The following is a 26252-nucleotide window of genomic DNA, read 5'->3' as shown; positions in this document are numbered from 1 at the left end:
CTCCTTACAAGGCATGTGTTCTGAAATCTGACCCTTTGCTCCAGTTTTTAAAATCAACATGAAGTGGAAAATTCTACCCATCTTATGAATAATTCATCTGTGCATGTTTCTTTTGGGCTTTTTTTTAGCTCATGATTTTTCGTGAAACTTTCAGTGAAATGTGATGTATGCTGGACTTCTCAAATCATTTAGTCTAATTAAACTCCGCCCCTTTCTTATGAACAACTAAGCTCACATTCAGATCTTCCAGCCAACAACTACTTTTTTTCCCTCAATCTTTTTGGTTCAAATGTACACCACAGTACGGAGAAAAATCTGTCGCTGCAAAAACCGTGTACAATTTTTAAATCTTAATATTAAAATAAAATAGCATATATAAAACTGGGCTGTGTTGATAAAAAGCTCACCAAAAATTGCAAAAGTGTAAAAAAAAAAAGACTAAATATTTTATATTTACCACTTGGTCATGTGATAATTAACCTACAGCTAAGCATGAACATGCAAATGTATTCAATTATTGAAAATTTAAAATCTTGGCACACTACAAGTAAACATTTTAAGTCAAAGATGTATAGCGGACAAAAAACATTGGATAATCCCTGAATTACAGGATCTATTGCTTCAGTAACAACAGTAAATTCTGGGGGATTGTTTTTATTACATACAATAGTCAAGTGAATTTTACATATCAAATAACAATAATTGCATATCAAAAACATTTTTATGTGCTATAACTGTTATTGTGTCAGTCTCTTCCAGGCTTTACCGAGCGATTCTGTACTTCCATATTTGCACAACAAAGTTGTTGCCTTGGAGCAGATGTGCTGTGGAAATGGAGTAAGATGTTTTCCCATGTGCAGCAGGATGATACAACATTCCATGACATCTGGAAATGAGTATTTCTAAAGAGGGAGGGAGGGAGGGAGGGAGGGAGGGTGATTATAATAATATGCATCTCATGTGCAATTATATATTGATAATAATATATGTGATCCTGGACCACAAAGCCAGTCATAAGTCGCACGGGTATACTTGTAGCAATTGCATGGATCAAAATTATTGCTTTTTCTTTTATGCCAGAAATCATTAGGATATTACGTAGCTAAAGATCATGTTCCATGAAGATATTTAGTAAAACTCCTACCGTAAATATATAAAAACTTAATTTTTGATTAGTAATAGGCATTGCCAAGAACTTCATTTGAATAACTTTAAAGGCGATTTTCTCTATTTTTTTTGCACCCCAGATTCCAGATATTCAAATTGTTGAAACTCAGCCAAATATTATCCTATCCTAACAAACCATACATCAATGGAAAGCTTATTTATTCAGGTGATGTAGAAATCTCAATTTCAAAAAATTGACCCCTATGACTGGTTTTGTGGTCCATGGTCACATATAAGAAAACATTTATTGTTATTGATAACAATAATAAGTTACTACTATTATTGATGATGATGATAATAAGAAACTTACAGCGGCCTTAAAGGGGTCATATGATGCGATTTCAAGTTTTCCTTTCTCTTTGGAGTGTTACAAGCTGATTGTGCATAGATAAGATCCCTGAAGTTGCAAAGACTAAAGTCTCAAAACCAAAGAGATATTCTTTATCAAAGTTAAGACTCTGCCACGCCCCTCTAAAACGGCTCGTTCTAACACGCCCCCACATATCTACCTCACTATGTGGAAATATTAGCATAATGCAGCCCAAATGTGCGCACAAAGAAAGGCGGCGTGGTTTCAGTAACCGCAGTTAGTGTTGAAGCAGCATGTCAGGGAGACGCTGTGTGTTTCTAGGCGAAAGCAAAAGCACTTTATTTGGCCTTCCGAAAGTAGATGCATTTAGGAACCTTTAAGATTAGCTACTTACAACAGAACAGCAATGCATGTTATGGACGACCGTTTCGTGAACCTAGGAGAGGAGGTAATTCTGACTTTGCTATGACAATCTGGCACTTCTGAATCAGCTACTGTTTTGTTATTAGTTTAAGTATTTGCTATTGACTGTTCAAATGCGGAGTTTTGCGCATCGTGTGTGTGTGTGTGTGTGAGCGCGAGCAAGCGAGAGAGAGCGAGTCACATCACAGTGGAGTCAGCTGTCTTAACCGTGGCTTGTGTACTGCAAACACATACCAGCTTCATCACTGTGTCTGTCACGCGACTCTGTTCCCCTTTCGGGCTCTGTCTTCATATTTATTTTGAAAGATGAATCTCGCGATTATGGTAAGGGGCGTTACATTTCCGACGAGTGCTTGCGGTGTTCGGCCAATCATAATGCACTGGGTCAGCTGGCCAATCAGAGCAGACTGCGCTTGTCGGAAGGAGGGACTTTGTAGAAAACGAAGCGTTTGAGAGAGGCGGGGCATAGAGGACATACAATAATGTACAGTATTTGAAAAATAATGTGTTTTTTGAACATTAAAGCATGTCAACATATTCTGTTACACCAACTACACAAAATAATGATCTTTAAAAAAAGCATCATATGACCCCTTTAAAATATTATGCATGTTAAACAGACAGAGTTACTTACTTTGACAAGCTCAGGAAGAGCAGTGAGCGCTTTGTGGTGTTCAGCAAGCTGGGCAGTCAGAGTAGAGAGAGATTCACTGCTTAAGAGAGACAAAAAGGAGCTGTTAGACACTACTTTGAAGCACCAGAATCATAGCACAAACGATTCAAAGGGTACAGCCTTAGAAATACCTTTTCCCACTCAAAGATCCTCCATGTTCCTCTAAAGTTTCAGATTGAGAAGTACTAAGTGCTTGTGAGCTCTCATGAGAGTCTTTACACTGGTTGTGCTGTTGAATGAGGCTAGTGACTCTCCTCTGAATCTCTGCTATGGCTCTCTGGGTGGCCTGAAGATTGGCGTGAGGTTCAGAGAGAAGAACCTTCCAGAAGCCCTCAGAGAAAATGACATCAGATTGAGCTTCTCCGTTACAGTTTGCGTCAACTTCACTTTGGTTCTTCTCTGTTAAACAGTGACCATTGCTGAAGGTATTATTGGTCAAAGCTGATGTTTCAGCACTGTAGTTCCACCATTTCTTATACATGAGCTGATAACAGACAAACGCCTCCACACTTTGAGAAATTACCAAGCTTCTTTCATCAGTTGGGTCTAGTTTCTGTTTATAGAATGTCACAGACTCCAAACCTGCATTAAAAAAAATATCACGGTATCACAATATGAGTAAAATTTCACGATAATGGCATATATCATGATATATTTATTTTTGCTTGAAGTAAGGTTTTTATGCTATCCAAATTTTTGATACGATAGAAATTTCACAATTCCCATAAACCATTTCAATATCACAAAAAACGAATACTAAACGGTCAACGGTCAGTAAACGGTCAGTGATTCAAAGCTACAATAGAACAAAGACAAATGAAATAGACCTACATGAAAAAAAATCAAGCACTAGAAATAAGAAATACTACTTAAATTGTATGTTATGCTACATAGTCTTCACTGTTTAAATGTGCCCATCCATAATTTGAACTGTTCACTTTAAAGTTAATTTGGAGCGATTTCATTTCATCTAATCTCAAAACACATTGATATCTCTAACCTTGTGTTAGAAGCAGCTGGCACACCTCCGTCATTAGCGTAAAGTGTCCCACCTCAGAACCTCGAGTAAGAGCTTGCAGCAGATCTTCTAGAACAGATGGCCAATCACACAACAGCTGACTCAAAGCACACAGTGTCACGTCCAATGAGATGTGAAATAAGAGCTGAGGAATAAAAGATAAATGAAAGATTGGTGAATTTGATGATGACATCAAAGAGATATCTTACTTTTTTCTAAATCGGTGTTGTCTCTCAAAAACATTCTGGTCAAAAATGATCTAGAGACAAGGGTGAACACTATAATAGATAACTGAATGGCTGATGTAATGCTAACAATTATATAATAGTACACAGTAATCTATAGTAAACGGTGTTGGGTTTCACTTTATATTTTGATGGTCACTTCTGCAAATTCTGTTGACCAAGTAAAACTGCACCTACATGTCTACTAGCTCTTATTAAAGTCTTAGTAGAGTATTGGTGGACTGGTAGGGTTAGGGTTAGGGTTAGGGTTAGACTAAGTTTACATGTACTTGTAAAGATACATATAGTCAGCATAATGACTGTTGGGTGACCAAACAGAGTTAGCAGATAGTTAGCAGACAGACAGTCTAGTAATACTCTAATGAAAGTTAGTTGACAAATAGATGCAACATTACTTATAGTCAACAGAATGTTCTAAGGTGATTTAAAACTTGTTTAGCACAATATGAACAAAAATATACAAGTAGAATAATGATATATTTATTTAAATTATACAGTAGCTATAAATGATATGAGGTTAGTAAAACAATTTTTGTATTCAAATATTGTAAAGATGTTGCTCAGTTCATTATTTTCAACTCATTAAATAGAATATAATGTTATATAATTAAAATATTTTATTATATATAGATGCTTCTCAGTTTAATATCAACCATTTTTGTCGGTGTAATTTAATAAAAAATTATTATATTATATTATACAGATGTTGCTAAGTTCAATATTATCATGCATTTTTGTCTGTTTAATTCATTAAATAAAATATTTTTTATATTATATTAGATCTGTCAGTCTGCAGTATGAAAAGTGTATCTGTTGGCATCTTATTTTCACACATACTTGCTTCAGAGGAACACTAGTGGTGGCAGGAGGATTCTCAATGGCTCTCAGCTGTTGATGGAGCGTTTTCACTTTGACCAGGTCAGTGGCCGCCACTTCAAACTCACTCTGCCACACTCTGTGCACAGTGGAGAGGAAGTTCTCATCACAGGACTTAGACCAGGTGTGTGAAGAAGCCACACTCCAGGTGACCACATCTGTATCTGCCAGTCTTTGAGTGAGGATCTCATTAACACAAAACACCAGTCTGTGACCCTGTGAAGAGCAGGTGTGAAAAATGTTTCATAATATTTATTTTCTAATATTAAAACTTATTACTGGCAATAGAAAAATGTCTAATGTCAAGATCAAAACCTACTAAAGGAAAACCTGCATAAATAAAAATAATATTCATATCAGTGTCAATTTAGCATACTAATTTATTGAATATACATGCGTATCTAAATCCAGCAGTGAAGACAGCTGAAAACTAACCAAAAGTGAGTCTTGCATCCTCAGAACTTTCTGTGCTGCAGCCCAGTCCTGGAAGAGCATCAAGTCTTTGGCGCACCTCAGAGAGAGAGAATGTGCAAGCTCACTTTCTCCTGATATCTGCGCCAAATTAGCCGCCATCCTAAGCGATATCACATCCCCCTTCTTGGCAATCACTTTAGCTGCATCAAAGCTCGAGTCTGCGGCAAGGTAACTGACAGGTGAAGAAAGAAATTACTTTTTTTAGTCAGTTTAAATAGTTTTTAATCACATTAATTAATTTTATCTCATACATTCACGATCGTGGTTGTATCTCTCTATTAGTGCTACTGGATCTTAGCACTGCGTTCGACACTATTGACCACAACATTCTTTTGAAAAGACTAGAAAACTTTGTTGGCATTAATGGAAGTGCATTAGCATGGTTCAAATCATAATCTGACCGCCATCAATTCGTAGCAGTGAATGAAGAGGTATCATATCGATCACAAGTGCAGTATGGAGTACCTCAAGGCTCAGTACTAGGGCCATTACTTTTCAGGCTTTACATGTTACCCTTGGGAGAAATCATCATAAAACACGGTGTTAGCTTTCACTGTTATGCTGATGATACTCAGCTCTATATTTCTTCTTAATAAACGAACTCCAGATGGTCCAAAATGCAGCAGCTAGCGTTCTTACTAGAACCAGGAAGTATGACCATATTAGCCCAGTTCTGTCAACACTGCACTGGCTACCTATTAAACATCGTATAGATTTTAAAATCTTGCTTATTACTTATAAAGCCCTGAATGGTTTAGCACCTCAGTATTTGAATGAGCTCTTACTGCATTATAGTCATCCACATTCGCTGCATTCTCAAAACTCGGGCAATTTGATAATACCTAAAATGTCAAAATCAACTGCGGGCGGCAGATCCTTTTCCTATTTAGCGCCCAAACTCTGGAATAATCTACCTAACATTGTTCAGGAGGCACTCTGTCAGTTTAAATCTAGATTAAAAACCCATCGCTTTAACCTGGCTTACACATAACACACTAACACATTTCTGACATTCAAATCCGTTAAAGGATTGTTAGGCTGCATTAATTAGGACAACCGGAACCGGGAACGCTTCCCATAACACCCGATGTACTTGCTACATTGTTAGAAGATTGACATCTACGCTAACATTAGTCTGTTTCTTTCTTATTCCGAGGTCACCGTAGCCACCAGATCCAGTCTGTATCCAGATCAGATGGTGGATCAGCACCTAGAGAGGACTTCTACAGTCCTGAATGTCAGCGGAGACCAGGACAACTAGATGAGCCCAAGAGACAGATCCCCAGTAAAGACCTTGTCTCCTAGACGGCCACCGGGACAAGACCACAGGAACCTGTGCAGTGTCCTCTGCTCAATGTGACTTTGCTGCAGCCTGGAACTGAACTGCTGGTTTTGTCTGGCCAGAGGAGAACTGGCCCCCCGACTGAGCCTGGTTTCTCCCAAGGTTTTTTCTCCATTCTTTCACCGATGGAGTTTTGGTTCCTTGCCGCTGTCGCCTCTGGCTTGCTTAGTTGGAGACACTTCATTTCCAGCGATATCATCGACTTGATTGCACAGATACTATTTAAACTGAACTGAGCTGGATGATGACATCACTGAATTCAATGAGGAACTGCCTTTAACTGAAAATTGAGTGTTTACTATTGTCCTTTTGCATTAATGACACACTATTTTTCAAATTAATGCTGTACAGTTGCTTTTACACAATCTGTATTGTTAAAAGTGCTATATATATATATATGTATCTTTCCCAGTATACCTCTCTACATGTATATTTTTCTGTTTAGTCTATTTTCGCATATGTGATTGTGCAGGGCTCATGATGACCAACACTTGGAGTAACCCTGATGAACTCTGATAACCTTGATCCATCTTTTTTCCTTTTTATATAATGTTTTACTTATTGTGATTTCTTTTAATTGAATGCAACCTAGGGTAATTAATACAATAAATACACACATCCTGGACTGTATACAACAATTAAATTATATATATAATATTAGATCTAGTAAATCTTAAATTGATATTCAGTTAATTGTACATTACATATTTTAAATTAACTTAATTACAAAAAAAAATTATATTTACTGCAGCTGACTGACATCTTACGCGCATACCTCCACATGCATGTTTTTAGACCTCTACATTGTTTTCACTTACCATTTTGCTGCAGCAGCATAATGGCCATCCTTTTCAAGCACTGCAGCCCAGCTCATGTAGAGATCTTTCAGCACAGGGTCCTCCGACTGGAGTCTGGCTCTTGCTAAAGCTATGGCCTCCCTGAGGATTTAATGTAAACACAAACATTACCTTCTGCTCAGGCCAAACACCACTGACATAACAAACAATTGCCTATTGTGATGTTTCTAACCGGTAGAACTGGTGGCTCTTCAGAAGGTTGATGGCCTCATAGAGTTTATGGATGGAGGCGAGATGTGATGCTGCTTTGAGGAACTGCTCGTGGTGGCAGAGCTGCTTCACATACGCCTCTACAGTCCTGGCCCACACTTGATAGCCAGCTGAGAGAGGGTCAATGTCAAATAGGGATGTCCAGAAAAATAAAAAGGAGAAATCTTTAAATGCATGTGCCAAATTTATAGAACCTATAGACCTTTGCATTTATGCTTGTGTAATTTTTGGAAAATATTTATACCTAATTTTAACCAAAAGTTTGAAGTTTTAATGGCTTGAAAATGTAAAGTGGTGTAACCATATATAAAGTATAAAATCTAAAGTAGTAATTATTAATGACATCTTTGAAAATGTGTGTACAAACCATTATGTGTGTGTAATTCAATAACAAAAACAAAAGTAAAAGTAAAAAATCATGAATTTTCTTGGGGTCATTCCACTTGACATTTGAAAACTTGTACAAACCATGCCATATGTCAAAAAAAAATAAAAACTACATATCACATGAAAACAACATATTTGTTAGACCACAATTGCTGGTAACCACTTTTACATTTTTAATAAAAGTTTGTCACGTATTTTTCAAGAAATTAAGTCCCTTTAGACTTTTTTCTGTATTATTAAACTTTTTTACGACCTTTGCATTTATGCTTGTGTAATTTTTGGAAAATATTTATACCTAATTTTAACCAAAAGTTTGAAGTTTTAATGGCTTGAAAATGTAAAGTGGTGTAACCATATATAAAGTATAAAATCTAAAGTAGTAATTATTAATGACATCTTTGAAAATGTGTGTACAAACCATTATGTGTGTGTAATTCAATAACAAAAACAAAAGTAAAAGTAAAAAATCATGAATTTTCTTGGGGTCATTCCACTTGACATTTGAAAACTTGTACAAACCATGCCATATGTCAAAAAAAATAAAAACTACATATCACATGAAAACAACATATTTGTTAGACCACAATTGCTGGTAACCACTTTTAATTTTTTAATAAAAGTTTGTCACGTATTTTTCAAGAAATCAAGTTTTTCTGTATTATTAAAAATTCAATAACAAAAACAAAAGTAAAAGTAAAAAATCATGAATTTTCTTGGGGTCATTCCACTTGACATTTGAAAACTTGTACAAACCATGCCATATGTCAAAAAAAAATAAAAACTACATATCACATGAAAACAACATATTTGTTAGACCACAATTGCTGGTAACCACTTTTACATTTTTAATAAAAGTTTGTCACGTATTTTTCAAGAAATTAAGTCCCTTTAGACTTTTTTCTGTATTATTAAACTTTTTTACTTTTTTGACATTGAATGTAAAGGGGTCACTTATATTGACCCATTAACATAAAAATATATATGAATAATTATATTTTTTATTTATCTACATTTACTTTGTTTTTATAATTATAGATATGTTTTACTTTACAGATAAAGTAAAACATTGTTCAACAGCCATAATACTGCCAGATGTCTTACCCATTGGAGCTAAACTGAGGAGATGGTCAGTCAGTTCTCCTTTCTCTGCAGCAAGATTTATTGCTCCAATCAGATCTCCTTTCCACAGCCTCAGATACACCATTGAGTCATAATGACCAGCCTCCACGTGGCTCTCCTCTGTTCAAAACACCACATCAGTGACTCCATGATTCACCTCATATCTTCAGCATACCAGCAGATACTGACACTACCCTACACTGGGTTCAGCTGTTTCTGTGCCTGACTCACCTTCCTCCTGAAACATCCTGTAGAGGGCATCCCTGTCTGTGAACAGGCCAAGCTGAATATGATCTGCAGATCCTGGAACACATGCTCCGCTTTGCCCTGAGGAGCAGAAGGGAAAGGAAATACGCTATGTGCACTGTTTCTTCTCATTCTGTCACTCATTGTCTCTTTTTTTTTTTTTTAAGGAAATTAATACTTTTATACAGCAAGGACACATTAAACTGATCAAAAGAGACAGTAAAAACATTGGAAATGTTACAAAAGATTTTATTTTTAAGGTTTGCTTCTTTGTAATGGCTGCTGAAACTTCAGCATTGTCACCACAGGAACCATTTACATTTTAAAACTGAAAAAGTTATTTTAAATTTGAATAATATTTTACAATATTGCATTTTTACAAGAAATGGAGATTGGAAAGCTTAAGAAACTTTACATAAAAAAAATAAAAAATTACGTCAAAAATGACAGTCCATGGTAAATAATTGAATCCCATGGTCAAGCTATGGTGAAAGGCCAAAACAACATTTTACTTTTTTTTTTGTTATTGATGTTTCTGAAATTTCATAAATTGCATTTGATTAATCTTTCAGCATTTCATTTTAAGCATTTTACTTAAACACCAAGCCTTTTCTGAGACAGAAAGTATCTCACCAAGACAATTGCAGTATTATACCTCAGTAAACATCTCAGAGATTTATTCATTTCAATTTAATAACTTAATATATGCTTATCTTCAAAAGATGGGCAAAGGTTATATATATATGTTCTTAAATCTGATGTTGGGCTCCTGACTTACCATGTGAGTATCTTACAGCTGCGAGTGTCAGACAGTCCTGTTGAAGTTCCTCTTTGGGTCGGTGATCCATAGAAGTACTCAATGGGAGAATGGAGCGTGGCTTTCTCTTTTTTAAAGACAGATCTAAAATGTTATGAAAAAAGTAAACGATATACCATAGCAGCCTTTCCAATGTTTTTGATTTCAATGTCAATGACACGTAACATCATACATATTTTTTTTCTATGAATGTATTTATTTAAACTTATTTAACATCAATTGATAAATTAAATTAACTAATAAATGATTAATTAACTAATATTATTGTTAACCATAATACTAATTATTATTATATACAATAATAATTACAATACTAACCGACCATTACAGTTGCCAAGCAATGCATCAACAAGCCGCAATTATTATAGAATATGTGGTCACAAATGCATTTATTTAGCTGCATTTTACAATCAATTCAGAATCTGAACAATCCATTTCATAATCAGTTTTTCTACATGATGCACATTTAAAAAAAAAAAGTAAGAGTAAGTTGCAAAATAATGAGAAAAATATCTTGACTACACACAGAGAAAGCAGAGACTGACCTGGTTTCTCTCTTTTCTTTTCCTCTTTGACCTCCCTTTTAACTGCATGACTGAACTTTTCTCCATTCTGAACCCTCTCAGTGCCACGTGTGTCCACACTGCTCTCTCTGGACCAGCCTGTGACCCCAATGATAAAGGTTATTCATCAGACGACACCCAGACAACCGGAGTGACATTTCAAAGACTGCGCTGGAAGCACAAAAGCGAGAGGAAGCGGAAGAGACAGCGAGAGATGAAAGCAGGAAAGATGGGCCGTTACCCGTGACGGATGGACCGTCTGTGTTCTCCCTCTCCTCTTCCTCCTCGTCATTGTCTGATTGGCCCTGTTCTGCTTCACTGCCTGCTGCTCCTTTAATTTCTTCACCTAAAGGCAATTCCCTTTCTTCTGCCTTCATCCCTCCTTTTTCTGGTGCCTTCTTTTTCGTCTTGGACTTTTTCTGCGCTCCTCTCTTTTTCCCCATCTCAACACGTTTCTTAGCTGTTGATGAAAACATTAAAGATATGTGTACAGTTAATGATTAAAATGATTTATATATCATTTATATATTTTAGAGCTTTTAGCTCCATTTCTTAAAAACATGAAAAAAAAAGCAAATTACAAACAACTTGACAAATACAATTGAACAAGAATATAAATTAAAGGGGTCATATGATGCGATTTCATGTTTTCCTTTCTCTTTGGAGTGTTACAAGCTGTTCGTGAATAGATAAGATCCCTAAAGTTGCAAAGACTAAAGTCTCAAAAAACCAAAGTGATATTCTTTATAAAGTTAAAACTGGTCCATGCCCTCCTAAAATGCCTCGTTCAAACACGCCCCCACATGTCTACGTCACTGTGTGGGAAGATTTGCATAACGACGCCCAAATGTTCACGCAAAGAAAGAAGGCGTAAGTTTATTGTTGCTGCCACCGCCGACGCCATGTTGTGAAGATGCTGTGTGTTTCGTTGCGAAAGCGAAAATACTTTGTTTGGCCTTCCAAAAGTGGACACGACTAGAAATCGGTGGTTAAGTTGTATTTACAACACTGTTCCAGAACAGTTCAACCCAAATATTCAGATGTGTGCAGCACATTTTATGGAGGACTGGAAACAATAATGTACTGTATGTGGAAAATAATGTGTTTTTTTAACCTTAAACCGCATTTTAAGTTTCCTGATCCTGGTAGAGTAGACTACAATGCCGGCTGTTCTGACTCACAGACTGTAAGTAAGTTTTTTTTATATTTAAAGAGTTTTTATATTTTATATTTTTTATATTTAAAGCGAGTTTTTTGGGCAGTGTAGAGTAGGGCTTGTTGTTTGTCATTTCTCCGATCACAAATGCAGACATGGTTTTATGTCTGCATTTGTCCAATTATGTCCCCACTGGATGCAACGAATTCCTCGTTTATAATGGGTTTTCATGTTTATGAATCATCGCTCCGGCCTGACAGGGCATCATCACAGTATGGTGAGGGGCGTAACATTTCCATCACACGCTTGAGGTATTCGGCCAATCACAACACACTGGATAGCTGGCCAATCAGAGCACACCTCGCTTTTCAGACCAATGAGCTTTGTAAAAATCGACGCGTTTCAGAAAGGCGGGGCATAGAGGAGAAACAATAATGTACAGTATGTGGAAAATAATGTGTTTGTTGAACCTTAAACTGCATAAACATTTCATTACACCAAATACACAAAATAATGTTCTTTTTAGCAACATCATATGACCCCTTTAAGACATAACTGTGTGCATTTGACCATTTGAGCGCAATAATACCCAGAAAGAGAACTGAATTCATAATCACATACTGTTAGTAAAGGCTTCAGAGAGGCGACTTTCTGTGCACGCTTTGGCTGTGTCAGTCAGCATGAGCACTGCATTGAGTTCCTTGTTCATAGCTTACTGCGCTTAATAACTATTTAACAAAACAAGCACTTCCTGCTCTTTATTTTCTCATTAATGCATGTTTTTTTATATCACTCTTGCATATCAATACATTTTAATAATGTGCTACGCTGCTATATTTACATACCATGAAATAAACAATAGGCTATATCCAGTGATACACACGTTACACCACGCTCACAAAGGATATTGTCATACAGCCCAGCTCTAGTAAATGATGATAAAAAAGGTTCAATTCTAGGGCAAATTATTCTTCTAATAGACATTTAATTCACAATCAGCTCCACTTGTGTATATACTGATGTTCAATATGATGGTATACATACTCTTCGGAGGTGTGACGTGTTCCTGCTTGGATACGGCCCATTCATGGAGGGTGAAGTCATCTCCACCAGTCCAGACTAGGTCTGGGTGAACAGTGGACCACTGCACGCACAGTAGTCGGCCTGAGTGACCCCTGTAGTTACACACCGGCTCCTCTTTCAGCACATCCCACACCTGTGAAAATCATTAAGAATTATTAGTTTATTAGGACAATCCATACTCATCAAATTTAAAACTGGATATTCCAAATCACAATATTGTTTATTATATTTTCATCAAATTTCCAGATAAAATAACCTTGATTCCCATGATACTATTGGGAAACAAGTAGTTTTTTTTTTTTAATCACTTTTAGCAAAAAATGTATTACTTGCCTGAGCAGTTCCATCATAACACACTGTCACCAGACGGCCATCGTGATGGGGGCTCCAGGCTAGGCTGGTGATTTTGTTGGTGTGACCAGAGAGAGTTCTAAAAGGTTCAGTCATCAGCACTGGACTCTCTGATGGAGTTTCTGTAACAGAAAAAAAAAAAGAGAAAAACATATACATGGTTATGTTTGGCTATGCTCGGAATACCATACTATTCTTACTATAACCGTAGTATTTTCTACATGCACAGAATAGCCAACAAGTATAGATACAAGAACAATCAAACAAGGATGAAAAGCCGATTCTCACCAATGACGCTCTTTAGGTCATGGACATAGACTATGGCATTACTGGAGCCGGACGCCAGCAGATACTGCAGCTCATTCTGAGAGGAATGTTCATGATGCCAACGCAGTGAATTAATAATCTTATGATGCTGCTGCACTGTGCACAAGAGCTTCAGCATGGGAGCCTTCAATACCTCTATGGACCTAAAACAAAAACACTTATGGAGTGAGACACTTGACACAAACTCTTTGATACATAGCACTCTACATTATTGCATAAGATGCCATGAAATCCAATTGTGCATGATTCATCTGAAGAAACACAACACTTTATTCATCTAAAGAAATAAAATGGTTGCATTCATAATCTTGCATTTCTGCATCCCTAAAATGATTTTTCTTTTCTGCTGATGTAATCAAAGCCATGTGGAGAAACATTATATTAACAAATAAAATAAGTAAATAAATAAATAAATCAGACCTCAAACTTACAAACATTAGTGTATACTTATATTTTCATAACGTTTCACGGTTTATAAATTAACATTAATATTTTTTCCTCGTTTTATAAACACTTTGCAGTGCAAGGGGGTATAGATTATTACTTATCTAGACTAAAAAATGATTTAGAGATTGATAAATACAGTATAATTAATCAATTTATTACTTGAGGAAGAGGAAATAGTTTTGATCAACATTATTACCCATCTTCATTTCCAATGGCCAAAACACTGCCATCCGGCTTCCAGCTGAGGTCTGTATGGGGGGGGATCTTGTGCTGGATAACAGAATAAAATTTTATTTAGAAAAATATACATAAAGACGAATATGAACAAATTATTTTTCATCTTACTTTGATGTTGTTGGTGTCTCGGATGAGTTTGTCAATGTTACTGGCCTCCCCTGAGAGCTTCCAGGGGTCGTGCTGGAAGATGACCCCCTCTCCGGCACAGCTGTATAAGCTGTAGGACGGCTTGTCTCCTGATCCCCCTGTGCCACACACATACATAATTATTAGCAGAAACATCACTGTTACTATTATTTATACCCCTCTGAACAAACAAAAGCAATTATCTCCACCCCCTTGAGCATCGGAGATGGATACAGTGATGAATGTGTCATTTCTCAGCGGTGAGGTGAAATTAAGTTTTCATTCCTTGATTATCCAACAAAATCAACAGGGGGAAAGAAAGCAATTTGTCCACACTCGCTCAATTGCGGAGTGCGTTTAAGAGGAGCTGGGCATCACTTATTGCTGATGGATTGTTCTTGGTGCTATTCCAAGTTCAATGTTTACTGGCCCATGTGGGTTTGTGTGTAGTTTATGAATTAACTTACCAAAAGACATGGGCGGCACAGGAGGGCCCCATGAGAGGGAGTAGACGGTTCTGCGGTGGTAAGTGCTTGAGATTTGAGGCGGCCTGTGAGTGAAAACAAAATGAAATTACATTTAAATTAAATCAAACTAAATTCAATCCAAGCCAATTTTATAAATAATATCTTGCATATTAAACGTAATATTGAATCTTGCATTCAAATGAACCTAAGAAATTGCAACATTTCCTATGCATTTATACAGACCAAACATTTTGAAAAATTATTGTATATCTGTTGTTCTTACTTGTTAGAGTAAACCTCATAGATGCCCACTTTACCGTCATCTGTACCAAACAAGCGGTGAGGTGAAATTAAGTTTTCATTCCTTGATTATCCAACAAAATCAACAGGGGGAAAGAAAGCAATTTGTCCACACTCGCTCAATTGCGGAGTGCGTTTAAGAGGAGCTGGGCATCACTTATTGCTGATGGATTGTTCTTGGTGCTATTCCAAGTTCAATGTTTACTGGCCCATGTGGGTTTGTGTGTAGTTTATGAATTAACTTACCAAAAGACATGGGCGGCACAGGAGGGCCCCATGAGAGGGAGTAGACGGTTTTGCGGTGGTAAGTGCTTGAGATTTGAGGCGGCCTGTGAGTGAAAACAAAATGAAATTACATTTAAATTCAATCAAACTAAATTCAATCCAAGCCAATTTTATAAATAATATCTTGCATATTAAACATAATATTGAATCTTGCATTCAAATGAACCGAAGAAATTGCAACATTTCATATGCATTTATACAGACCAAAAATTTTGAAAAATTATTGTATATCTGTTGTTCTTACTTGTTAGAGTAAACCTCATAGATGCCCACTTTACCGTCATCTGTACCAAACGCCAGAGAGCCCTCTTTTAGTGGATGCCATGCCAACTGGAACAGAGATGGGAGCAAAAAAGGCATTTATGGCCTTGATTTCAAACTAACTGGATGGTACTGAGGGAAATATAAATGTGACTTAAAAAACATCTGACTCACGGCTGTGACTTTAGATTTGACCCCTTGCCAGAATGTCTTGATGTCATATTGGTTCTGAATAGACAGGGTGTTCCACACCCGGATCATGCTGTCCCCGATGCCTAGAGCCAGGCAGCCGGTGCCAACTGGAGAAAAGCTGAGACAGTACACAAACCCACCCAGAGTGGGCAGAGTCCAACAGCATTCCAGAGATGCCAGGTCCCAACACTTAATCTAAAATGACAATGGATTGAATGATTTGAATCAAGAAAATCTAAGAATGATAATAAATAGACAAAAATCAAAATGGGTGAGGGCGAGCCATTTTAGTTTGTTTGGAATTTAAATAAAAGACGCTTAAATAAAGTCCACAAGAGAAAATAATAGTTGAATTTATAAAAATAACCCCGTTCAAAAGTTGATTCTTAATACTGTTTTCTTACCTGAATGATCTACAGCTGTTTTTTTGTTTAGTGATAGTTTGTCCTTAACAGTTAAACTGCCTGCTGTTCTTCAGAAAAATCCTTCAGGTCCCACAAATTCTGTTTTTTTTGTAGCATTTTTGTGTATTTGATCCCTTTCCAACAATGACTGTATGGTTTTGAGATCCATCTTTTCACACTGAGGACAAATGAGGGACTCATATGCAACTATTACAGAAGGTTCAAACGCTCACTGATGCCCCAGAAGGTAAAAACGATGCATTAAGAGCGGGGTGGGGGGGTTGGGTGAAAACTCTTGAACAGAATGAATGTGTGTACATTTTTGTTATTTTGCCTAAATATCATATTTTTCATTTAGTACTGCCCTACAGAAGATACTTACATGTTTCCCGGAAGACAAAATAAGTTAAAGGAACACTACTATTTTTGAAAATAGGCTCATTTTCCAACTTAAAATTAAACAGTTGAGTTTTACCGTTTTCAAATCCATTCAGCCGATCTCCGGGTCTGGCGGTAGCACTTTTAGCTGTAGCTTAGCATAGATCATTGAATCTGATTAGACCATTAGCATCTCGCTCAAAAATGACCAAAGAGTTTCTATATTTTCCCTTTTTTATATTATATTTTTCCGCAATGATATTACGCAGTGCCTGAAAATAGTCCCCAGCTAGGAAACTTCCAATAAGCCTATTTTCAGGCACTGCGTAATATCATTGCGCCTGCTGCACCCATGGTATGGCAGCAAAGTTCCTTGATTATTACGCTGGAATGAGAGTATAGTTCCTAGTCATATCGGCCTAGAAAATCGCAACTTTTCATTTTCCGTCGGTCTTAGTACACAATGTAATTACAGAAGAGTCAAGTTTTAAATAGGAAAAATATAGAAACTCTTTGGTCATTTTTGAGCGAGATGCTAACGGTCTAATCAGATTCAATTATCTATGCTAAGCTACAGCTAAAAGTACTACCGCCAGACCCGGAGATCGGTTGAATGGATTCGAAAACGGTAAAACTTCTGTAATAGTTGCATATGAGTCCCTCAGTTGTCCTCAGTGTGAAAAGATGGATCTCTAAATCATACAGTCATTGTTGGAAATGGTTCAAATACACAAAAATGCTTAAAAAAAAAAAAAAAAAAAGAATTTGTGGGACCGGAAGGATTTTTCTGAAGAACAGCAGACAGTTGAACTGTTCAGGACAAACAAGGGACTCATGAACAACTAATACTAAACAAAAAAAAACAGCTGTGGATCATTCAGGTAACAACACATTATTGAGAATCCATGAGAATCAAAGTAAACTTTTGAAAGGGGTAATTTTTGTAAATTCAACTATTATTTTCTCTTGTAGACTATATGCAAACATCTTTTATGTGAAATATCTTATTCAGGTCAGCACTAAATAAACAATAACATGCATTTTGCATGATCCCTCTTATTTTGGTAAAATAATTAACATTTTGCAGATTCTGCAAGGGGGATATAAACTTTTGACCTCAAACGTATACATTGCATTATAAATTTCCTTCTCACATATTTGAGGGGCATGTTTTTTCTAAGGAAGTACTGTGGTGGTACACAGTATACATAGAACATGGTACTGAAAGATTACCACATTTTGGTGAAAACAGTTTCTAAGCGCATATTATGGGAGGAAGGTCTCACCTCTCTGTCCATTGAGGTACTGAGCAGAAGTTCTCTGTCCCCAGAGCGAAACGAGCTCATGTTAAAGACGATACGGCTGTGATTCTGTCCATCTGAGGAACTGCCCAGCAGACTCCACTTCTGCTTGCCTGACTTCTTGAGATCCCACATTATGATCTCACCGCTGCACGGCAACATTCACAGCGAGTCAACTTATGTTAATTTACAAGAATACATCCTCTGACACAAAACAACCGTTTGGCATCTCATCTATACAACCATACCCGAAACAGCTGGACACAATCTGTGAAGGTCTCCCCTTAGGCCAGTGGACAGTCAGCCAGAGTCTTTCCTTCACTGCTGTATCAACTCCTGCTCCTCGTCTCTTCAGGAAGGGAAGCTTCAAGGTCATTACACCTGAAAGGAGACACACTGTGACCTAAATGACCCTGCACCTGAAAGCTACTATAAACCAGTTTTGTTTGTGCAAGCTTTGGGCAATGAGTCTCTTTGTCACCTTTTCCTCTGGCTGTGCACCATATTCGCACAGTTTGATCTCGACTACCTGATGCCAGGTAATACCCCATTTCTGCTCCTTCGGTCACCCCATTGCTTCCATCTATAGAAAGAGTCAATGACATGTCACTTATCATTTTGTCTTCTCTATTATTTCAGGGGTTACTAATCTTTTTGTCAGTTGAATTTCTTTGATGCAAAATATACTTGAAGTCCCCCTGAGATGTTAAATTAATATTTCAATAATTATTTACATATTCGTTCCTTTGTTCACAGTTCTCTGATGTAAGTTAAAGGTCACATGACACGCAAGAAAACAGATAATATCTGATAAGTAGGGGTGTAACGGTGCACAAAGTTCACGTTTCGGTACGACACATTGGTATCACGGTTCGGTACATTTTCAATACGGGGGGTGGGGTAATTGGTTACATCGCAATGTTGGAAATATTTCGGTTTTAAACCATGAAGGTGAGCCAATGGACATCACATAAGCAACATGCAAACTATGCGCAAGATTTATGCAGCGAACGTCTTAATCTCAGTCAATTCACTATGCAGAATGTGAAAATAAAAACGGAATGACGGAGTAATGACGGAGCTTTCGGCATCTGACGCCGCATATTCTCTCAGAGACGAATCTACAACATATGCTGATAATGGTATATAGCTAACTGTTTTTATTTATTCCCTTAATTTTTCTCTTGTGGCCCATACATAGTGGGGAAAAAATGAGAAGAAACATATTTCGTGTTAAACAGGTTATTTTTGAAAGTCGGTGCTTAAAATAAAAGCTTTTTATTTAATTGATGACGGCAGTGTTAATATTTTAATTATAGGCCTATAATTCATTGTATAATAGACCTGTTTTAAAATACCTTTTAAAAAAAAAACATTTTAATCGAGGAGTAAATAGCCTACTCTTTTGTTATCCTCGCAGTGTGTCAGTTATGTGGTAATTATTGTTGGGCAAATTAATTGTAATCTTAATTTAATAATAAAAGTAACTTCATAATAGGCCTAATAAATTAAGAATGTAACAGGCCTACATTAATTGGAAATGCCAAATCCTCTTAATATTGTCAATAATTGATGTTTTTGACAATATCTCTGGCTATCGTCGATACAAGATCATTGTCTTTCGACGCAACCCAGCAAAGGGAGGTTATCGCTGGGCCATCCGCTACGCCACTGGCGCAACTGACGCTGTTACGTTGTTTGGGCTGTCTTGTTGAGCGCAGTGGCACTGAGAAAATTATATTTCACACACTTTAAGCTCTTTTATTTTCCAAATGTAATAGGACTAGTCCAACAAATCGTTCGGTTTGTAATGCATACCGAACCGAAAGCCTCGTAGCGAACGTTCAATACGAATACGTGTATCATTACACCCCTACTAATAAGAGTTATTTTGAATTTATATTATACAGGTGCATCTCAAGGGCACCATGCCAATGCGTGAATCTCATCATCATGCCCCCTCAGCTGATGGATTACCTCCCCTTTCTTACTGATGTCTATCACTACTATCATTCCATCCTTATACCTTTAAGAGGAAGCATAAACAGTTAGCATGCACCACTGATGAGTCTAGAGCTCTTTATGATCACAACATGTATTGAATAATTATACAACGAGCCTTTACCCCACTGCGATGTAGTTTTCCTCATGTGGAGAGCAGGATAAGCAGAAGATTGTTCGAGGTTCAGGGAAGAAGCTCTGGGTGTCATTACTGCTAAACCAATAGCACACCACAATGCCCTTTTCATCTCCAGTGACTAGAAGAAGTTTCTGCACCGGAGACCAGTGGACTGCAGAGATGGTGCTCTGTTCAAACATATGGTATGTCAGTCATCATGATTTTCTATGATATTCTATGCCTTGAAAACTTGAAGTTGGTATTTTGTAATATATTTAAAGTCACCAAGAAACCAAAATAGACATAATTCATATATTTTATGGAATACTGCATTGTTTATCATAAATGATTTATGCACATTATTATTTTTTAAAAAATCATGATGGGGAGAAGAAAAAAATAGTCCCACCCTACGCTTTTTCTCATTCGAAAAAACATTTTACTTGGATATTGGTCACAATAATAAAAAAGAAAAGATTATCATAATTTCTGTTTCATGACGATTTTGATGTTGTTGTTACAAACTCTGCTTAAATATTTAAGCAGTAAAAGCAGTTATGAGTTTATGGCTGTCATGGAGTTATATTGTAAATTAGAAATATTTTCTCATTCTAGAAGCTGTTTCTCTCATTCATATATCACAACAGGGATGAAAAGATGATGGCAATTTACATTTAATGCCGGCCTTAATGTTATTGCAAAAATGTCACCTCACCAGTGTTAATTTTTTTTAGCAAAATGACAGAAGTGGTTGTCCAAATAACTTGTGATATGGATAGAAAATTAGAAACAAATCGGTAAGGGGCGTTACATTTCCGACGAGTGCTTGCGGTGTTCGACCAATCACAATGCACTGGGTCAGCTGGCCAATCAGAGCAGACTGCGCTTGTCGGAAGGAGGGACTTTGTAGAAAACGAAGCGTTTGAGAGAGGCGGGGCATAGAGGACCTACAATAATGTACAGTATTTGAAAAATAATGTGTTTTTTGAACATTAAAGCATGTCAACATATTCTGTTACACCAAATACACAAAATAATGATCTTTAAAAAAAGCATCATACGACCCCTTTAAGTAGTGATTTCATGACTTTTACAATATAGAAGCAAATTCTATTCTAAGTTGTTTAATGAAAAATATAAATAATTATTTATAAAATAACTATTATTAGTTACTCTATACTTATAATTATTTATATTTATTTAACAAAATGTTAAATATACTGACAAAAATAACATTTATTTCATTTGGAGGCAATGAAACTGTTGTCCGGGCAAGAAAAAATGTTATTGTTGAGTCCGGAAGTTACACTTTTGTTTTACCACTGTAGAAAATGGCTATAGTATAAAGAAAAAGAAAGAAAAAGAAAACTGTAATATAGTACAAAACTTGTTAAGGGAACAAACTGTGAGCCAGTTACAACGCTTTAAGAAAGACAGGCCGAATATTCACTCACTTGGTGGACATTGTGCTCTTTCAACAGAATTTTCTGCTCAGCATCCCAGATTTTGACTGTCTTATCATCTGAAGTGCTAGCACAAATGTGTTCTTGTCCATCATGGGAGCAAAATACAAAACCAGAAACTCTTTCAGTGTGCCCAGTGAGTTCACCTGCAGAAAGAAGGTCTAATCAGATCAATGTGAATTAGCAAAAAGCATTATATTAAAGCATCCTGAGCTCATACCTGTTACTGCTGGAGATACTGCAGTCACATTTAGCAGATAGATTGTATTCTTTGCTCCAAAACCCAGCACTCCCTTTCCATTTATGTCACTGCAACGTGAACAGTACCAGTTTGGAGACGCTGGCAGATGTCGTTGGTGCATTTTAAAGAGAAAATGACCGCTGCATCAAGATCAGAGGATAAATTCGCGGATAGTGACAGTGAATTCACTTCTCACATCTACTCATGCTGCCGAAAACACACCGGCCGCCGAATATCAACAGCGTGAGCTGTAAAATTATACGGAACGCGAGAAGGGACAGTGTTACCATAGAGACAGTCAAATCTTGGTTTAAGACCGACATATTCAATAGATAGGTTGGTAGAAATATATATCATACGCCTTATTTGTAATTAGAATATTTTTGTTGGAAAAAATGCAACCCAAAATAATAAAACGTATAACTTTGAACTCATTCTGCAGGGACATTTGCCGTAAAGCAAAGCGTCGTAATATATTCAACCGAGAGTCTGTTCATTCAAGTAACGTTAGTTCAAAACACCACTTCAGCGATTCATTTAAGTATTATTTGACCAAATCTCGAGACAGTCAATGATATCGCAGTGACATATCACCTGCTCTAAAACCCTAAAACCAGTCAATCCATGTAGGCACTTAACGTTACTGCCGTTTTTCGATATATATGGGAGTATATTGTAATTTAATGCGTCCCTGTCCAGTTGTTGCAGCCATAATTTAACTAATAACGCAACGCAAAGTCATTAAGAATCAAAATATTTGCATTGACACTGAAAAATATAAAAATTCACAAACATGTTTTACATTTCAGTCGGATTTGCTAACGAATAAATCAGATCAGATGTTTCGTTTTAACGGAGGTGTCGGCTCAACTGATTCACTGAAAAGATTCAAATCAAAAGAACGATTCGCTCACGAATCGGACATCCGTGATCATCAATATGGCGGCCTCCGTGGTGACTTGGGCTGGTGAGTCAAACCAAATATACTTTCTTTTTATTTACATGTATATATGCATTTCCGTTAATTTTGTTTTAACTGGAAATTACATGGACATTGTTTATAGGTTTAGCCGCAATTGGTCGTGCTTGTGGACATATTCGCTCTAGGTAAGAAAACCACATGCAGTTGCTGTGAAATGTAAAAGGACACCGACTGAAAACTAATAAAATCAGTGTGGCTGTGTCTTAAAACATACCTAGATAAACAGCATTTTTGGCCATCAATGTGCTGTTTAATGCTAGGTTTTGAGCCGCAGCCTATTTATTGTTTTACAATCTGTCTTGCTCCATTTAGGTTGCTTGGATCTTCATCAACGTTATCTCAGGTGTCTTGTCTTCACACAAGTACAGAGTTAAATAGCAAACACTGGGAAAGGAAAAGTCTGATTGTATATCCACCTCAACAGAAAGATGAACCACGCAGACCTGCTGTTAGTAATTCATTTAATTTACTTTTGCAAGTTCATTATGGGGTTACATTTATTTAGAGTTTGTCTTTTTTTTATGTATAATAGGAGATTTATCACTGCAGACGACAGATTAAATACAGCAAAGACAAGATGTGGTACTTGGCTAAATTGGTGAGTAATATGTGTTAGGACTCATTTATTGATAGTTGCACTTTAGTAGGTAACATGGCATATGCATAGCATATGGAGTAATAATGTATAGTTGGTTACATTATTTTGGTGATGAATGTTTTTACAGATCAGAGGTATGACCATTGACCAGGCACTCACTCAGCTCGAGTTCAACGACAAGAAGGGAGCTAAAATAATCAGAGAGGTAAAAATACAAACAGTTGATATGACAGGAATATCTGTTGAACTGCTCAAATAATATTGATTAAAATATGTATTTTGCAGTAAAACAAAAAAAAGTAAAAGTATTATTGAAGTACAAGTTTTTTTATGTGTTAAAGGTGATATTGGAAGCTCAGGACATGGCGGTCAGAAATCTCAATGTGGAATACAAATCAAATCTATATATTGGTAAGTTTGATACCTGCCAAACATTAACATGAAACGATTAGTACACTTGTTGTTTTTCTTGTGGAGTAATGTTTTTTTTTTTTGTGCATTCAAAAAAAGTTATTTCAGCATTTCAACCTGCTTAAAGTATCTTTAATTTATCAGCCAGCTCTGGTCCCCTTCGGTTGAAATTGTAGTATCGGTGGGTGGGTAATTGCCCGCACATTTTGAGACACAGAAGAAACATTTTGATGTGTTTGCAAGCTAGCCAATTGAGACTCAACCACAAAAAAAATAAAAAATTAATTGGTGGTTTTGCTTAAGACACAAAATGAATCTACATTTAGTGCATGAAAAGGCAATGTTTAATGTGTTATGTTATGTATGCTTCTTTTGTATTTTATTTTGAGTAATGTATTTATTTTCTGGATTGAATGTAATTTTATGAACACTGCTCTTTGACTTCAGTTTAAACCGTTAATTGTAACATCTGAATTATGTTTTCTTTTGGTCTGACTTCAACAGCTGAATCATTCTCTGGCAAGGGAAAATACCTAAAGCGCATTCGTTATCATGGACGTGGAATGTTCGGCATCATGGACAAAGTGCACTGCCACTACTTCGTAAAGCTTGTTGAGGGAGTCCCGCCCAAAGTTGAGCAGAAGACAGGATTCGACCAGGCCAAGGAGTATGTGGAGCAACTGAGGAACCGAACAATTATTCACTCCCTATAGTTTAAAAAGTCTCTTTGATGTTTTGGTAATGTGCTCATGTAAATAATAACTGAAGAATAAAGAAATCACACCAAGCACAGCTCTTGTTTTATCTTGTGGATCAAAGATGAAAGGGGGTTTTCAAAAACCAAAATAATAATAAAAAAAATCAAATTTTCCCCTGTGCATTAAAATATAAAATAATGACTATTATAAATTTCTATCATAATGTACAGAGAAAAAAAGTCATTCGGTGTGACAATGGTTTATTTACAAAAAAATCTTGTCAGGCATATTTAGAACAGGAATCATTTGATGACATTAAAACACTCGTATTTAGTGATCACAGTGCAGCTCCCATTAACTAATTATTTGTCATTTTTAAATATTTACAAATCCTTGACACTATCCTTCAAACCACTTGGTTATACCCATTTGTCAGCAATGTCGTTTTTAAGCACTTAAAATATAATAAAATTTAGTATGATCACTTATATATTTTAGTAAGTGCAGGTCAGAACAAGTAAGTCGTTTGATTTTTACATAGCTTTGCCAAACAGGAATAAACTATTTTAAAATGTTTTAAAATAGAAAACGTATTATACACAACATTAAACCACTGACAGATGAAGTGAATAATATTGTAAATTACATTTGAAGTAGTGAAATATATTAGGCAGCAAGTGAATTTTGAATTTCATGTGTTGGAAAAATTATTTTGACATTGGTCAAATATAGTGATGGATAGATGACTGAATCGGAGCATCTCCAAAACAGCAAGTCTTGTGGGATATTCCTAGTATACAGTGGTTAGTATCTAACAAAAGTGGTGGGGAGTGAGAGGCTGTCTGGTCACACAGAAGAGCTACTATAACTCAAATTGCTGAAAAATGTAATGCTGGCCATGATAGAAAAGTGTCACAATGCACTGCAGTTTTGCTGCATATGGGGCTGCACAGCAGCACACTGGTCAAAGTCCAAACAATGACTCCTGTCTACCACCAAATTCCCCAGATCAAAAGCCGATGGGATATATGGGATGTTGTGGATGGACAAATCCAATATGGAGGCTCCACCTCCCAAATTGCAGGACTGCTCTGCTGCTACAGGTGTTGACATTTCCCAACAGCACAGCAGTAATGACTTTATGAACTACTTTACTTCCAAGATCGATACTATTAGAGATAAAATTGTAACCATGCAGCCGTCAGCTACAGTATCAGATAGTGTGCTATTGGAACAATTCCACTCATTCTCTACTATAGGAGAGGAAGAATTGTATAAACTTGTTAAATCATCTAAACCAACAACGTATGTTAGACCCTATTTTATCTAAGCTCCAAAAAGAGGTGCTTCCAGAAGTCATAGATCCTCTTCTGACTATTATTAATTCGTCATTGTCATTAGGATATGTCCCCAAAACCTTCAAACTGGCTGTTATTAAGCCTCTCATCAAAAAACCACAACTTGAATCTCGAATCTCCCTTTTCTGTCCAAGATACTAGAAAAGGTATATCCTCACAATTATGTTCCTTCTTAGAGAAAAATGGGGTAACTCTTTAGCTTACAACCCGCAAAGAACTGAATTTACAGTGTACGTTTCTGTAATTATACCTATAAAGAACATACGTGTAGGTATAAGGGAACAATGTGTTACGTTTGGGTAATAAGGGGGTAACAACCAGATATGCAACCTGCAAAGAA

The 26252-nt window shown here is 36.6% G+C and overlaps 2 protein-coding genes across 2 annotated transcripts; one reads left to right on the top strand and one right to left on the bottom strand.

Annotated features, from left to right (window-relative positions):
- Nucleotides 1–646: 646 nt before the first annotated feature.
- Nucleotides 647–22097, bottom strand: LOC107561706 (gem-associated protein 5). The gene is given in 28 exon segments (XM_016246181.1): nt 647–902; nt 2535–2613; nt 2705–3155; nt 3574–3736; nt 4674–4928; nt 5148–5358; nt 7347–7466; nt 7558–7705; nt 9084–9221; nt 9333–9428; nt 10126–10248; nt 10710–10826; nt 10969–11187; nt 12928–13099; nt 13300–13439; nt 13606–13787; nt 14288–14361; nt 14437–14573; nt 14922–15004; nt 15751–15836; nt 15942–16154; nt 18028–18190; nt 18291–18423; nt 18524–18692; nt 19951–20068; nt 20168–20349; nt 21616–21770; nt 21845–22097. Coding segments are annotated over 28 exon segments (4434 nt in total). The 5' UTR covers nt 21987–22097; the 3' UTR covers nt 647–737.
- A 594-nt stretch (nt 22098–22691) lies between these two features.
- On the top strand, nt 22692–24569 carry mrpl22 (mitochondrial ribosomal protein L22). Its single transcript, XM_016246180.1, has 7 exons — nt 22692–22832; nt 22930–22972; nt 23160–23295; nt 23380–23445; nt 23573–23650; nt 23787–23856; nt 24361–24569. The coding sequence occupies exons 1-7, from the start codon at nt 22805–22807 to the stop codon at nt 24567–24569; spliced, it is 630 nt and encodes a 209-aa protein (XP_016101666.1). The 5' UTR covers nt 22692–22804.
- The last annotated feature ends 1683 nt before the right edge of the window (nt 24570–26252 follow it).

The sequence above is a fragment of the Sinocyclocheilus grahami genome, unplaced genomic scaffold (assembly GCF_001515645.1).
Source record: "Sinocyclocheilus grahami isolate Dianchi unplaced genomic scaffold, SAMN03320097.WGS_v1.1 scaffold788.1, whole genome shotgun sequence".
NCBI classification, from domain to species: Eukaryota; Metazoa; Chordata; class Actinopteri; order Cypriniformes; family Cyprinidae; genus Sinocyclocheilus; species Sinocyclocheilus grahami.
The sequence above is the reverse complement of the archived record's forward strand: the minus strand, read 5'-3'. Positions and strand labels throughout refer to the sequence as shown.

Coding starts and splice junctions, on each gene's coding strand:
- mrpl22 (XM_016246180.1), top strand. CDS start 22,805: ATGGCGGCCTCCGTGGTGACTTGGGCTG. Junction 22,973..23,159: donor TGTGGACATATTCGCTCTAG/GTAAGAAAACCA, acceptor TGCTCCATTTAG/GTTGCTTGGATCTTCATCAA. Junction 23,446..23,572: donor TGTGGTACTTGGCTAAATTG/GTGAGTAATATG, acceptor ATGTTTTTACAG/ATCAGAGGTATGACCATTGA.